Source organism: Bemisia tabaci, chromosome 8, assembly GCF_918797505.1.
Source record: "Bemisia tabaci chromosome 8, PGI_BMITA_v3".
In the NCBI taxonomy this organism is placed as follows: Eukaryota; Metazoa; Arthropoda; class Insecta; order Hemiptera; family Aleyrodidae; genus Bemisia; species Bemisia tabaci.
Genome location: NC_092800.1, coordinates 12,983,984 through 13,000,049, shown reverse-complemented (window position 1 = coordinate 13,000,049; position 16,066 = coordinate 12,983,984). Strand labels below are relative to the sequence as shown.

The 16,066-nt window shown below is 39.6% G+C and overlaps 1 protein-coding gene across 1 annotated transcript; it reads left to right on the top strand.

Annotated features, from left to right (window-relative positions):
- The first annotated feature begins 12,674 nt into the window (after nucleotides 1-12,674).
- Nucleotides 12,675-15,760, top strand: LOC140225226 (uncharacterized). The gene is made up of 3 exons (XM_072303378.1): nucleotides 12,675-13,777; nucleotides 14,065-14,773; nucleotides 15,053-15,760. Exons 2-3 carry the CDS (start codon nucleotides 14,729-14,731, stop codon nucleotides 15,434-15,436), a joined length of 429 nt encoding a protein of 142 aa, XP_072159479.1. The 5' UTR covers nucleotides 12,675-13,777; nucleotides 14,065-14,728; the 3' UTR covers nucleotides 15,437-15,760.
- The last annotated feature ends 306 nt before the right edge of the window (nucleotides 15,761-16,066 follow it).

Sequence of the window (16,066 nt, the reverse complement as noted above, 5' to 3'; positions counted from 1 at the left end):
GGGTGTTGTCTTGACTCTCAGTATAAAGGGACTCAACGCGCCCGGACCGCTTCACAGTTCGACCCCTTGAAGCGTTTCGCGCCTCAAGCGTATGCATCACGCGTTACACGTTACGTTTATGATTTCTGCAGAGTAAGGTAAAGTATTGGGAATCTCTATTTGATGTGGTATGATACGGCTCAAACAGCGCGCAGTCAATTTCTAAGATTTACCGCCACAGTGTGGCAACAGAGGGTTGCAGATTCCGGATTGAGCAGGAGCGGAATAAAATTAGACCGGATATGGCTTTGATCTCGTCCGATGTTTGATAGCGGTCTCGTCATCTCTCGTCACTTTTCGTCAGTCATCGTCAAGCATCCTCTCGAGTCACCGCCGCGTTTCGACGGCAAAGCTCTCGCCTTGTGTTCTACTTCGCATTTTGGAACGCTCGCTTTTCAACGTCATCGTCGTCATAGCGGTTGAAAATTTTTACTCACGAAGCTTTTTTGGCATGTACGTTATAAAGGCCCAAATTCTCGAAAAAAGAGCTTCTTTCAAAGTTGCATCCTTATTGAGGACCTGATCAATTCTTGAAATGGGAGGCTTCACTGAAAAAAATAGTTCTGTTCACAGGGCCCCTGCATTTTCTTTGTGACAGCTACAGAAGTTTCCGTTATTAGGACACACGGAGAAAAAAAACTTCGTGCGTGGGACCCGAAGTTGAGGTCACATGGATCTCTGAAGTTTTCGGATCACGTATCTAAAAACTGGAGGTCCAGCTGCCGAAGTTCGGGTCAGGCATCTGAAGTACTTCGATATATACCTTATGCCGCAATCAGACGCTGAATTTAGCAGCTGAATGTGGAAGTCAACAGTCATCGCCCAACGGCTGAAATTTAGCAAATTCGAGTTATTTTCATCCAGATGTGTATTAAATCTACTCGAATAGTTCAGACAAATTCAAAATTGGTCCGATGGTTGCTGAGAATCGTTGCTGAATTTTGCGCGTCACGCGCAAAATTCAGGCATCGGGCCGATGACTTCCACATTCAAGCCACATTCAGCTCCCACATTCAGCGTGTGATTGCGGTGGAAGGGTTCGGGTCACACATCTGAAGTACTCCGAAACACACCGAAGTGCCTCGATGTCTGACCCGATCTTCGGCAGCTAGACCTCAAGTTTCCGGATGCGTGATCAGAAAATTTTAGAGATCCATATCACCTCAACTTCCGGTCCCATGCACGAAGATTTTTCCTCCGTGGCAGAGTATATACTGTGCTTATGACCAAAGTCCTGTCCTCACAACAGAAAAATTCTGTCAGTAAAACAAAGAAAGTGCAGGAGCCCTGTGGACAGACGGTTCTGTCATCAGCACCGACTATTTTTTTGCGTGTTGGAGGACAAGGCGCATAAGTGCAGTTTCTGCTATTTCGAGATATGCGTGTTTGAAGTAACGAAATTACAAGGATCCCTATGACGGAAAGAAAGTTCAAATTGACTTTTTGATACTTGAAAATTGGAATTTGGGAGCGAATTTTTCACAGGATATGCTTTAAGACCAATTTAACTTGAAATCATTAATATCTCAATTTTTTCAATAACAACACTTATGCGCTTTGTCTTCTAAGCCTCTTGAATAAGCCTAAAATGACACCTTGTCATAAATCAGGGGCACACATTTTTTGAAATGGATTAGTTGCACTGGTCACAGAATTGTGTTTTGATGCTTGATTCTTTTAGATTAGCTAATAATAATAAGATCCTTCCAAAGAGCAACTTTCTACGTTCAATAATTATTAGCCGAGATATCTCATTTTGAAAAATTCGGTCTCTGACATCATCCGCACTGCGGTAGTGACACCCTTGGTTTCTTCCACCTTGCTTTCATCAATCAGTGGGAGAGTGGGACACAAATTTTCACAGGTTACTTAACATGAAACTCGGATGGAATCAAGGTATCGTCACCTTCCAGGCAAAGTATCGCACAAGCGCCATGCGACGTTTAAAAATTTCCGCCGCCATTTTATTTTTTCACAGAGAAATTGTTCGACGAAACTGTCCGAAAATTTCACTGAATTTTCTTTGTGCTGCCGATAAAATTTAGTGAAATTTCCAAACAGATTCAACCAACAATTTCTCAGTAAAGAAATAAAATGGCGGTGGAAATTTTTAAACGTCGCATGGCGCTTGTGAGACTTTGCCTGGAAGGTGACGGTATATGAAACCAGGGATGCCACCACCGCGGTGGATACCGTCCAGTGGCGTGGCGTGCTTTGCGATATATCGATTGTTCTGCCATTTAAACGCATGGTAAAGAGTCGATTATTAAGGCGTTCGCTGCGAACACCCTGTTTATCGATCCTTTTCCATAGGTTTAAATAGCATAACAATCGATTTATCGCATTTCGCGCCACGCCACTGATACCGTCATCAAACGTATTATTCAAAGCGCGATATCTCGGTTAATATTGAACGAAGAGAGTTGCTGTTTGAACAGACCGTATTATTTTAGCTGATCTGCAAGCATCAAACATCAAAACACGATTCGAAGACCAGCGCAACTGACCCATTTATTTTCTGAAAGTACCTACAGAAATTAGCATTTTGAAATCATTTCAGATTTTTAAAAACCTCAAGTAGCAAAAAAACCTCGCTTTGAAAAAGTCGTAAATTGGGACCGGTTGAAAAGATGCTGTTGGCGGGCTCTGATGACGTAGCCAGGTGATGGAATTGGCATTTGCTGATCGGCTGAATCCAGCTTTAATCGCCTCGCAACGTCAATTCAACTGTCGGCTTTTAATTGGTTGGGTTCATTAGCATTCTCCTCAACGAGGATATCATTTTTTTAAACTTTTTAATAAACTTTTTGATTTTTTCTGGTGGTATACTTTTCAGGGCTGGCCCCAAACAGAGCATAGCCTTTAAACTCGAATGAGCTGATTTTTTCCCCTCGCTTCTCAACATTCGCTCTCCTGAAACTCATAACCTTGATGAGCGATGAGCTACGATTTGAGGCCGCTCAACTTTGAAAACCTTTCCGATGATCACGAATCACTTCCTTCAGGCGACGAGCGAACAGGCGAAAGTTCACCCCTAAAGTTTGATTAAACTCCAAGATTTAATCGGCGGCGAACCAGGGTTCACACTTAGTTCCCAGCGTACGAACTTTCCAATTTAGCGTCTGCCACGCATAAAATTCAATATAAGTCGAGGCAACAAACGTTGACTTTCGAGGGGCGTAAAGTGGAGGTGTTGGAACGGGAGGGTGAAACACGGGACGATAAAATGGACGGAGCGCAGAAGGGTGGAGCTCTGAATCCACCCCGGGACCATGCGCAGAGGGAGTCGGAAATCCCCCCCGCGTTCGCGCCGCGTTCGATAAAACCATGGCGATGCGCCCAAAACAAATTCGATTGTTCCCGGGGAACCATTTTGCCCAAGACTGACTTGTCGATTCAGCTCGGCGGGCCTGAATTATTAATTGGACGCATTTCTGCCAAACGGAACTACGTGCATTAAGACATGAGCTCTGAGACCCACTAGAATGTAGGAACAACAGGGTTCACGTCATAATGCACATAGTTCCGTTTGGTTGAAATACGTCCAATTCTTGGCGGGTGCGCACTGCAGCGTTTGATTTTTCACCCCTAATACTTGATAGCTGAAACTACTCGATTTAGCGAAAAACTCGTATGTAAATGATTATACAAATTAGATGACGAAAGCACACCAAAATAGCCCGAATACCATAACTAAAAAACACAAGATTAACAGGTAATCAAGGCCAAAAGACAACAAAACATGAAACTTGGGACGTTTTGGGGTGCTTTCAACTCCAGCCTTGACCAGAAAACAGAATATATGAAAAATTCTGAGAATCAAAATACCTAGACCACCATTTAGTGGTTGCAAAAAGTAAGGTTAATACTTACATCGATTTTTCTACTTGCTTAATGCTTAAATATATTTTTCCTGGTCGAGAAGGGGGTTAAAACTGCCCCAAAACGTCCCAAGCTTTAAGTTTTGTTTTTTTTTAGTCTTGGCGACCCGTTTTCTCTTGTATATGTCAGTTAAAAATTAGGTGCTGGACATGTCACTTCTTTATCCAAGTTGTCCATTTTACCCAACTTTAGTGAAGATGGTTCATTTACTATAAGAATCCATTTCAGTCAAAGTTTCTCAAAATTCTCAACCGCTAATGTTTAGGCTTTCAAGGAGCCACTAAACTAGGGTAAAAATTAAGTGATAGTTGATGATTTTGCTAGTCGGTATACCTTTTGGCTCTATAGGGTACTGATATAGGTAAATAGAGGTCGAATCTAACCTTCCGATCTCTATTGCTTTGTACTGTCTCCTCTTATGAATCATTTTTTATTCGATTCTCTTCGCCCAAAAGATCACCAATTCCCCGTAAGAAAAATTGAGAGCTTCTCAACCTGACAACATGAGACATGTTGACTGTCTTGTTTCACTTGTCCTCGTCAACCGTCTTCTTCCATCATCAACTTGTCCTTCAGCCCTCATGAGTTGCTCTCTCCACTATTTTTACCCCCCCCTCTCTCTCTCTCTTTCACACACACCCTCCCCCTCATGTATTTAAGTGTGGTTACTGACAAGCGCTACGGTGCCTTGTGTAAGATCTCAAGACCTTCGAACCCTCGCGCCGGGAGAAGGAGAGAGGGAGAGATGAAGTATGTCTTTTTTCAGATTCAAGAAAACCACCCCAACAAATCCGAGTTTTGGTATTTGACTGGATGACAACGTAATCCCTCTTTTCTAAACGCTCCGAACTGCGGCTGTGACACAAACCAAATAGTTTAACGCAATTCTGCTTCGGCATTTCACGCTGCGTTGATTGTTAGGTCATTGCGTCTCTTGCGCTGTTGCTCACGTGAATCAACTTTGTCACTCGCGCTATATACTGCCGTGCTGAGGAAGAAAGCCGTATGAGCCTTCGGGCGGTGCCAAATTTCCTTCGGTAAATCACGAATTTTTAGGAAAATTTGTAAATATTTTTCTTTCGATTTTTCAGATAAGTTTGTTTGCAAATTTACCGAAAGTTCTTAAAAATTTATCGGAAAAATATTCAGAACTTTCCTCAAAAATAAACATTTTATCGAAGGAAATTTGGCAACTCTCGAATGTTCATACGGCGTTTTCCCTCAGCACGGCAGTATACACATTAGTAAAAGTGTCGAACATATTATTATTATTGGGTGTTCTATGAACCGTGTATTCAGTCTCTGTTCCCTTTTTGAGCTTAAGGGCCGATTTTAAAACAGGTGACGCTAAATTTTGGATTTTTCCACCAGAATTTTCTTCTCAGATGATGAAATTTCTGACAAGAATATCACTATAAAATATTTGTTAAAAAGTCTGCTAATATTTGCGTTTTAGGAGAAAAATCTGCAAAATCCTCAGTTAGAAACCCGTTAATATCTTTTCAGTAAAAATAAAATGGCCGAGGGGAAATTTTACGACCCTGGTAATCAAACTGCATATTAAAAAGGACGGTACCATAAAATGCAAATTTCCAAAAGCGCAAACCCCAAAGGTGAGAAATGCATAGCGCAAAGGAAGTGTGTCGAGACTCGCCTCAGAAGTGCAAATACCTATATAAAATAAAATTTTAGAGGAACATGTACCTACATTGCACATGGTATTCGTCAACGCCTTAACTAGAATTTCAAGCGAGGACCTTTGGTCGGCTTTGAGGATTATAGATTAGATTTAACCTCTGGTGGACAAAGCCCACAACACGGAGACTCTAGAGAGTGAATATTGCAACCAGATCTTGAGGATTATGTCCTTTGAAAATTGCGTACTTGAATACTATCAGTATTTTTCCACCAGAGGGGAAAATCTTAACAAATTAAATTCATACTATGTCTAATAGTGCATTTCAAATTGTAGATTCCACCGGACTTATTAAAAATCCCTTTATTTTGTCGCATAGGCAATCTGATCTCCGGAGAGTTAAAATAGTTGCTCGAAGTCGAAACACACCCTCGAAGAAAGCGCAACGGCACAGCGCGGTGCAAAACCCTCATTCAGACTTCCGAGTTGGAGGTCGCACCGGACTCGTTCAAAATCCCTTCATTTCGCCGTATAGGCAATTTTAGCTCCGGAGAGTTAGAATAGTTGCTGGATGTGGAAGTAAGCTTTCGATGAAGGCGCAGCATTTTGTGTCAAGTCTGGTTGCAAATATACATCGATTCCACCGGATTAGTTTCATTGTGACGTTGCAGATTTTTTGTCTCATTTTACTTTTCTAACGATTGTCTGATTAACGTAATTAAAAAAAACTCAGTTATTTTCGCGGAATTCTCTATGATCGAGTATTCTCTAAAAATGTATCCGAAGGTTTTTTTTCTAATCACGGGCAAAAATCGGTGAATTTTGGACGCAGCTCGCAGTCATATTTTGATCACTGCTAATATATGCGCTCCCTATCTTTGCATGGAGAGTTCGTCTTGATGTAAAGGTGGACTCTCAGGATAGCGTTGGATATCCCCTCCATTTTGGCCTCAACTTGAGAGCTTTTTTTGAGCTTGATAGTTGATTTCAGAAAAAACCAGTGGCACCATCGTGTTTCTCGCGAACTTTTACGTAAGAATCAACAGTCAAATCGCCAATTCCTCACACATGCAACACCTCCATTGAAAACAAACTTATCGGAAAAATTGAAGGAAAAATATTACAAATCCCGAAATTTGATGATTACGAAGGAAATTTGGCAACGCCTGAAGGACCATAGGGCGTTCTTCCTTAGCAACTGGCCGATCATTGAAATTGATAGAAAAAACTGTAGACAAAGAAGACATAAGAAGTATAGAGCGATCCTATCGGTTGAAATGGGTAGTTTTCATAGACTATGGACTAACTATCGGGTACCTCGTGGGTTGTCGTTACTTAGTCTAAACCTACCTCCTTTGTCCATTGCAACCACCCGCTTCCACCAATAGGACCCCTCCATATATCTTTTGTCCTCTTTGTCTACAGCTTTGTCTATCAACTTCAATAATCGGTCCGCAGAGCAGTATTGCCTTGTCTATCAATTTCAATATCTAGCCCGCTGACCCATTTACCTATCGTCGGTCCCTTATCGATCCCCGTCGGGCTAATCAACACCAACCTCCAATCCGACATCGCTGAATACTCTCCCTCGACGAGAGGGGGGGGGGGGGGGCTTTGCCGGCGACATGGCCCACGGAGGTGGTGGACAACTCGGGTGCGCGAAAGGGGGAGGGGCCCCGGATCGGGGCGCCACCGCGGAACAATGGACCCGCTCCCCTCCCCCGACCGCCCGATTCGATAAAAAGGTCCCCTGATGCGCTTGTGCGCACCGCTGCTCCGCCCTTGGGCTCCCCCCCCCCCCCACTCGCCGGGGCTACGACGAGCGCTGCACGAAGAAAACCCATTAATTACGCCGGCGAAAAGGGGGACGGGAAAATAAGGAAAATATCCCTCTGGGCTTTGGCCCCTGCGCGCGCGGTTGCCGGTCTAGTAACTGGTAGATAATAGACTGATTTAGTGGCTATCGTGTTATAGAATATGATTTTAATGTTATTTTTATATATTTATATCTATGATGTAACTTACACCGAAAAAAAAGTGAAGTTGATTTAACATTCTGGCTGTAAAATAAGTGTGCGAGAACTCACAAAATGCTAAATTACCCGATACGGCAGTTACAGTTGTACATCTCAGTCCATATCGACGGTGAAACTACCAAACCACGTATCTCATTTGCGGTGTTTAAAAATCTACGCTCGCATTTTATTTTTTTGAAGTCGACCAAATCAATATCATTCCTTGAAATTTTCACAGAATTTTCTCCGCACAAAGAGGAAAAATCACAGAAATTTTCAAGACTAGACGTTAAGTAGTTTTTCATTTAATAAATAAAGTATGACAGGAAGTCTGCGACGTCGCAAACCGAGATACGTGGTTTGGTAGTTTCACCGTCGATATGTCTTCTTTGTCTATCGCTTTGTCTATCAATTTCAACAATCAATCTGCTAGGAACCAAATTTAACACGACCCCGACCTAAAGGAATTTGTGTTTTCGAAGGAATAATAAATGATGTTTATAAAGAGGTCTGCTTCTCCGGAAAAATATCCGTCGAGGCCTACGGAGACATGATTGCATAGTTTTCTTTTCAGAAGTTGACTTCAAAATTTCTTTTCAGGTCTTGAACTTCGTCGCCATCTTGTTTACATTTTGCCAGGGCCCCACGAAAGCGTGAAAATCACAGACCAATCAGAAAGTGGCACAGTTCCTCTACACGAAAAGGATTGAGATGAAAATAGTATGCACAGATACTCCAAGTATTAGTTAGATGCCCACGTAAACTTCGTGGCTCAATCGGTTTTAATTAATAATATTCAAAAGCACCATTCACTATGTTTCAGGCCTCTATGAGTGAATGATGTCAAGCCTGTTAGGTAGAGTGAGTTATGACGAATGAGGTTCTCCATCTTTTGACAGGACATAATGGAAACGCCGATAAAGCAGGGTCGCCAAGCGACAGTAAAAATAATGTAGTTTGAATATATTAACTAACTCAAGTTTGCGCTGTATGCATGCATGATGCCTTAAAATATTTAATAAGGTCAAGCAAAAGTGAAATTAAAATGGTTGGCCATATTTTCCCATAAGAAAATTACCTCTATAGTTACAATTGGACTACATTTTGCAATCAAGAACTATAATTTTTGGAGGATTTTGGATATAATTTTAGTAATTCTGCATAAGGAAACTAATAGTACATACGCTGTCTAAAAACGGAGCCTGACATTGTAGTTCTTAATTGCAAAATAAAGTACAAATAATGCTCCGTTTCCCCAGCTGGTAATGTGTAGTGAGTCGGGCACTTAGCGGTCACCGGTAATTTGCGAGTCACCAACGCTTGATAGAAAAGTACTAATGGCAATGACCCTAGATCTACAATAAAATTATTAATTTGGCTCAGATTAGACTTACGAACAAACTTATAATTGTACATTTAGATTTTTATTCGTAATGGACCTCTACACTTTTTAATAATTTCATAAATAATCAATAAACAAAGCAAAAGATAACTTGTAGATACGATGGTACGATGCACGAAGATACAGGATGTGCAAAAATTTAAAAATCATGAGTTGAATAACGCTGACTCCACCAGACTAATTATTAGAGCCTAACACAAAGCGGAGCGGCGACGCACTGGCGCCTACAAACCTAACAGGGATACTTCACGCATTGCGCAAAGCGTGAAGTATTCCTGTTAGGTTTGTAGGCGCCAATGCGCGTTTCGAGCTGGCTGCCCGCCTGCCGCACCGCAGCGTGCCTCGGCGCTTGAGATAAATTTTTCACACCAGAGGTATTGCACAGTATCATACGAAACTGAAGGCGCTCTAATATATTTGGAATGACAGGCATCTATCAAAAGTAGGGAGCTTCCCTCGCAAAATAAATCAAGATACTACGGCCCAAAAAGAAAGCAGTGGTCCAAAAACTCACTAAGTCCTAGCATCCGTAATTAGTGACGTTTAACATACACTTTATCGCCTGGCTGTGAGTTGCTTAGTCGCCATCGGCTATAAAAGGGTATAAGAAATTGTGTAGCCGGCTGTAGAAGCTATTGGAAATCTTACAGCCGGTCGTAGGTCCATGGTATTTTGGAACACAGATTCTACTGCCATTTTTTACCAGGGTTATATGAAAACGAAAATATAAGCTCTTTTTAAAATGCAAAGTCAAACTAGTCTTTTAGCTAAAGTCCGATAGGTATCTCGATGTTTGCCCACTCCTACTACGGATCAATTATCATTGGCTTTTTACGTAATTTCTTGAAAGTGTCATCGATTTTTCTTCTTTGTCAGTAGAACATTCCGTGTAAGCCAGCTGTAAAGTTGAACAGGTCCTCGCCGAAAAAATAAACTAGCAGAGGAGATTTTGACACACCGCAGCTGAGATACGCATTTTTGAAATTTTACCGCCAATACGCAGTACATATCCATGGCTAAAGTGCGAAACCACTTGTCTTCGTTTGCGACTTTGACTAGACTTCCAGTCATACTTTATTTTTTTCTTGTAAAACTAGTCACCGTAATTTCTTGAATACTTCCTTGATTTTACCTCTCCATGCATTAGCAGGATATGTTGTATAAATTTCAAGCTGTAAAATTGACTTGTTCCTTCTCGAGAAAATAAACTAGGGGCGGAGATTTTGAAACGCCGCAATGGAGATACGTGCGGTATTCCACTTTAGTCATCGATATTTGATTTTGAAATTCTGGAAAAAATACGAAATACATACCTTTCCAGAGTGCCAGTCTCCCATAGAGAAAAAAAAGGAGGTGTTTGCATCTTGAGGATTTGTACCCACCTACGTCATCAATGTAAACAAGACGCTCGTTGAGGGTTATGTTGACGCTGTAAAAACGGACCATAATGTCCGATTTTTTTACTTAAATCAACTCTTTATATAATTTCAAGCACTTTTTATAGAATGACTTTTTCCCTTAAATTACACCACTTCCAAGAAAATCGACAGGATAAAAACGTCGCTGTACCCAATGACGTCATCAAAGCTATAGATACTCTATGAAAAATTCCAAGATGCCCGAAATGCAAACACCTCCTTTTTTTTCTCTATGCCAGTCTCCTACAGTACCGTGCTAAGGAAGAACGCCGTATGAACATTCGAGAGTTGCTAGATTTCCTGCAGTAAAATGTTCATTATTGAGGAGAGTTATGAATATTTTTCCTTGGAATCTTCAGGAACTTTAGGTGAAATTGCAAACAACGTTGTCTGAAAAATTGGACGAATAATATTCCCAAGTTCACCAGAAAATTCATGTTTTATACATGGAAATTTGGCAACACTTGAAGGTTCATAGGGCGTTTTTCCTTAGCACGAGAGTATAATAATTGTAGAGTACCTTTATAGGGAGAGTATGGATAACTCGATGTATGTAGTTCCTAGGGCCCAAAAGGGCGACAACGTGAAAAATGAAAATCACTAGAAAAGTGCCCCTGCCAACCTATGCATTTGGAAGATTACTCAATATGGCCGACAGCCCATTACAAAAAAGCGTCTGTAAGGATTAAAACTTTGAAACTGAGAAAATATAAGGTAAATCAAGGTTTCATACGTGCTTTTATAATTTTTGGTCAGTGTAAATAGTTGAACTTTGAAAATTTGTACCCCTGGATAATTCGAGTTCATAGGTCGGCTGCCCTTTTGGGCCCCAAGAGCTACATGACCTTATTGTCGAGTTTTCCATACTCTTCCTATAAAGGTACTCTATATAATTGTGCCCTTTGCGAAGGAGAATTTCTCAGAAAATGTTCGGAGCGAGGCTGGAACTTTAAGTTCGGCAACAAGTTTGAATGGCGGGACGACGCAGCGGCGGGCGTCTTGGTTAAGTCGCCCTGAGATCTTGCAGCTGACGTCGTCGCTTCGCTGACGTCTCCAGCGCCCCGCCCTCCAGTCCACCGACGACTCCGGAGCCATCCCGAAATTATTTTCGCTCTTAATTAAAAACCGCCGACAAGGATTTAGCCACTCAGAGAATTTTCCAGAGTTCCAAGCTGCGACTTTATTTTCCCTCCCCTCTTGCTACTCTGCGCTCAATCCAGGGGTTGAAACATCGTGGAAAACCCCTCGCGGCAACAAAAGTTAAACAATTTGTTCTATTTTTTTAAAAAAAAACTGATAGATTCACTGGAAAAAGTTGCTTGAATCTAGAGTCTAGACTCTTAAAAAAATTGACAAGAAAAAATACTCTTGATTCAATCGGATTTTTGCTTAAATCGAGGACCGATTTCTTTATGATTCAAGCAAAAATCCGATAGAATCAAGAGTATTTTTTCTTGTCACTGTTTTCAACAGTCTGGACTCTAGATCCAAGCGACTTTTTTTCCAGTGTTAGACAAAAAAAACCAATTTTGAAAGGAAATTAGAATTTATGTTTTATGAGACCATCTGTGTTCTTACAGAGAGATAAGCAGTAATCGCCCCAAACGGTAAAATTTAAGGACAAACAAGTTGAAAAAACTCTTGAAAACTATCTGATTATTGGGCTGATTATTGACCTTTATGAATAAATCTATAGAAAGAGAAGGCGAAGGGAAAACTAAGCGATCATTTTTCTTGAAACCAGGGCCGGATTTACCTGCTTGCCGCCCATGGGCCACCTGTATTTTGCCGCCCCTTCTCATTCGTTTTGAAACATCAATAAAAACCATCAAGTGAACGTGCCGGAGAGGGAGAGGTACATACAACGCGTTTACTCGTGTCGGACACATTTTTTGCGAAAGCCGTGTCAACACTACTAGCAAAAGTTCATAGAACTTTGCGCGAGAATTAAGTTCCGTAAACCTACCTCTGTGTGAACAAGGCCTTCCATTAGTAAGAAATGAACGTAAAAATTATGCAAGAACAAACATAAATGTGGCTTAATAATTTCAACTTCCGCCACCACGCCGCGCTGACCGCTCTGTGTTTGGCGCAATGCGTGAAGTATTCCTTCAGTCTTGTAGGCGCTAAGCGCTTCCACGCTGACCGCTGCTGACCGCACTGTGTTTGACGCAATGCGTGAAGTATTCACGCAGCCTTGTAGGCGCTATGCGTTTCGCGCTGACCGCACTGTATTTAACGCAATGCGTGAAGTATTCATGCCGTCTGGTAGGCGCTAATCTTAATATATAAATTGAAAAATAGAATGAAATTGTGAATCAACCACTGTACTAATTGCGAGGGGCGTTGGTTCATTTGAAAGGTGTTGTTCTCAATGCTTCGGGAAAACTATAAATTATTTTCTGGGGTTCGTCCCCGATTTTTAAATCCCTAAAAACTCATAAATTGGATGAGGGGAAGTGGGGGTTTTTTGTTTTTTGTTTTTCGGAAAAGTTTTGTTGCTACGCATCTTACTTTACTGTTTGCTGTCTTTTTATCAGCTGTTTTCATTCAACAATCATCATTAAGTGAGGTTACTTCCAACACGCAACTGCCATCAACTTACATTTTTCTTTTCCCGCATTTTTTTTTTTACGGTTTTTCATGATTGGTTCCATCTTTTTCATATTGCCAATTTTTCCTCATTAAGTCAATAACCTCCAAGTTTTTTTTCTCATTTCCGATCAGAACTTTTCACGCTGTTTCTTTTCTATGTGTATAAATATGTTTATTATTAATTTCCATTTTCATTTCATCCTTTTTCTTCTGATTTATTTTTTTTAATTTAAAAATTGAACTTTTCAGTTATGATTTTGTTAAAATAATAATAATTTTTACTAATTTTAATTTTAAATTTAACAGTTGTTATGAGTGAAATTTTCAATGACCGAGGCGGTCGTCCTCCAAAACGTGGTCGCGTTTTCCAGAATTCTTCGCATGTTCGTTTAGTGAAGCAAGAACTTAACTCTGTTATTAGTATAGAAAATCAAATTTTCATTTCTTCATTTCGGAAGTATAAAATTGATGATCAGAACTTTGATGAAAATTTGGTTACCAAATTTTCAGTCGGTTCAATGAATATAATTTGTCATCATTGTGATGCTCGCCATTTTCAGGGTGAAATGTCCAATGGTCATTTTAATAACTGCTGCCAAAATGGCTTAATTTCTTTACCGAGTATTCGGACAAATACCGATTTGAAATCATTATTTTTATATTCTCCAAATTTCATAAAGCATATCAGAAATTATAATAGTGCTGTTGCTTTTGCCTCTTTCTCTGCAAATCGAATTGATATTCCGGGTGATGGACCTTATTGCTTTAAAGTTCAAGGATCCATATATAGGTAAGTTTATTTAATATTTACCGTTACGTGACGTACTTTTTTCAGTTTCTCAGTCCGTCCCTCCCTCCTTCCCACCCCTTAACGCATCCGGAATGCAGCTGCATTCCGGATACTGCATTTGAATCTTTCCTCCTCTGTTAGTTACTATTTGGACTTTGTCTATTCCGTTTTGTTTTTAAACATTTTAAAAATAAACAGTTCAGAGAAAATAATAAGACTTAAAATTCTGTTTAATAGTGTTGTTATTATTTTATCACTCATCTCTAAATTTTATTTTTTAATTTTAGATACATTTCTGACCTTTTGCCCCCCAATGAAGAATCTCCAGTTTACGGACAGCTGTATATAGTTGACACGTCTACATCTTTGAATGTTCGTACTGCACGCGACGAAAATAATGAATTAAAAGAAGAAATTTCTTCTTTCGTTAGGTAATATTCTGTCTCATAATCCTTATTCAAACGTTTACAAAAAAGCATCGACAATGATCGACAATACTCAAAGTTGTCAAGATTTTAGCATACGATTCATTGATAACATTGCCATGGATAAAAGAACATCAAGTACTCCTTCTATCATCAGAATTTGCAATTGAGTTGAACTCTGAAAAAGCAGATATATTGCGTAAAGCTTCGTTAATCTTAATAGATGAAGCATCAATCATTCCCGCCGCCTCTATGGAATGCATAGACAAACTCCTCAGGAATATAATGAAAAATGAATCAAAGCATCTGGAACACGCCCCCTTCGGTGGCAAAGTTATATTATTTAGCGGCGATTTCAGACAAGTTAAACCAGTCGTGCCTTAAGGTAACAAAACACAAATACTATTAAATATATACTACTAGATATATACTATCCATATGTTTATTCCTCTTGCTTTAAATAGATGTTACAGGTATTATTGGTGAGATAGAAGAAGAACAAAACTTACAAACAAAAACTGGAACCATGAAAAAAAGAACAGCAAAAATTAAAGACTCAAAGGGCAACGGGGTAAGAAAGAAGAAAAATTATTAAGTAGCGCAATTGTGGAATGGGAAACGAGGCGGAGAGTCTAAACACCAAAAAAACACCACTGACAATTAACAAACGACAAAAAAATTGAAAAATTACATTTCAAAAGCAGCAGAGAGAGGATGTTCTATTAAAAGAAAAAATTAAATGAAATTAAATAAGTTTAAACGATTGGATATGAAAGCTTGGAATACTGATAAAAATGTTACATGACAAAAAAAAAGAAACATTATTAAATCATATTTTAACATTTTCCAGATTGACATAATCCTGTGGAACGAAGCTACCAATGAAATTGAACACGAAGACTTGGGAAAAACCATTTTTATCAAACAAGTTAAGCTAGGAACATACATGGGTAATAAACAACTGACTTATATGTGGAATAGCAAGATAACGAAACAAGAAAAAGATAACATACCAGCAAATACGGAAACCAGAAAGCAGACTGAACATGGAAAAAACGAAGAAGAAAAAGCGGAAAAATTAGATGAAGTTAAAACAGGAGTAGAAAAAGAAGAAGAACCAGAAGGAACAGCTACTGAAGAAGAAAAAGAAGAAGCAAAAAAAGAAAAGACAAAAGGAGGAAAGAAGAAGAGCAAAGTTGTAGGAAATATAGGAAGAAAAGCAGGACAGAAATGACAAAAGAAGAATCAACACTTTAATAGAAAAAAAAGCAAAGTATTTAAAAATTTAAAAAAATCTCCTTTAAAATTAGTTTGAAAAAAAATGTAAAACCTAAAAAATAATTTTGTATGAAGATTAAAACAAAATTTTAGTTTAAAGTTTACTAAATAAAATTACAATTTTTGAAAACATTTGTTATATTTATTCTCTCAAAAAAATAATTAGACCCGATTCAAGGACAAAACAGAAAATTAAATGAAAATAAATAAAAAAAAAAACATGTGAAAGTGAAAAGTGTACAGGAAAAATAAGGGGCTGCGAAGCAGCCCCATAAGCCCCTAGTATGTTTTACATGCCAACCGCCGCACCGAGGGCTACTCCTTTTCATCTCAAGTCCTCGTCATCATTGCTCTCTGCGCCACGCCGCTCCAGGCCGAATTGCGTGTTTGGTTTCTCTCTTAACTCGACTAATTAAAAGTGCTATCTCTTGTACCACCGAACGACAAAATTAGAAATTTCTGTAATCTTAGGAAATGAGAGATTTTGTCCCATTTTCTCGTTTGTAATTTTTTTCTGAATCCGATTTTTTCTATACCTATATTTAAAAAGACTGCAAAATTTGCCGCCCCCTAAATTTGCCGCCAT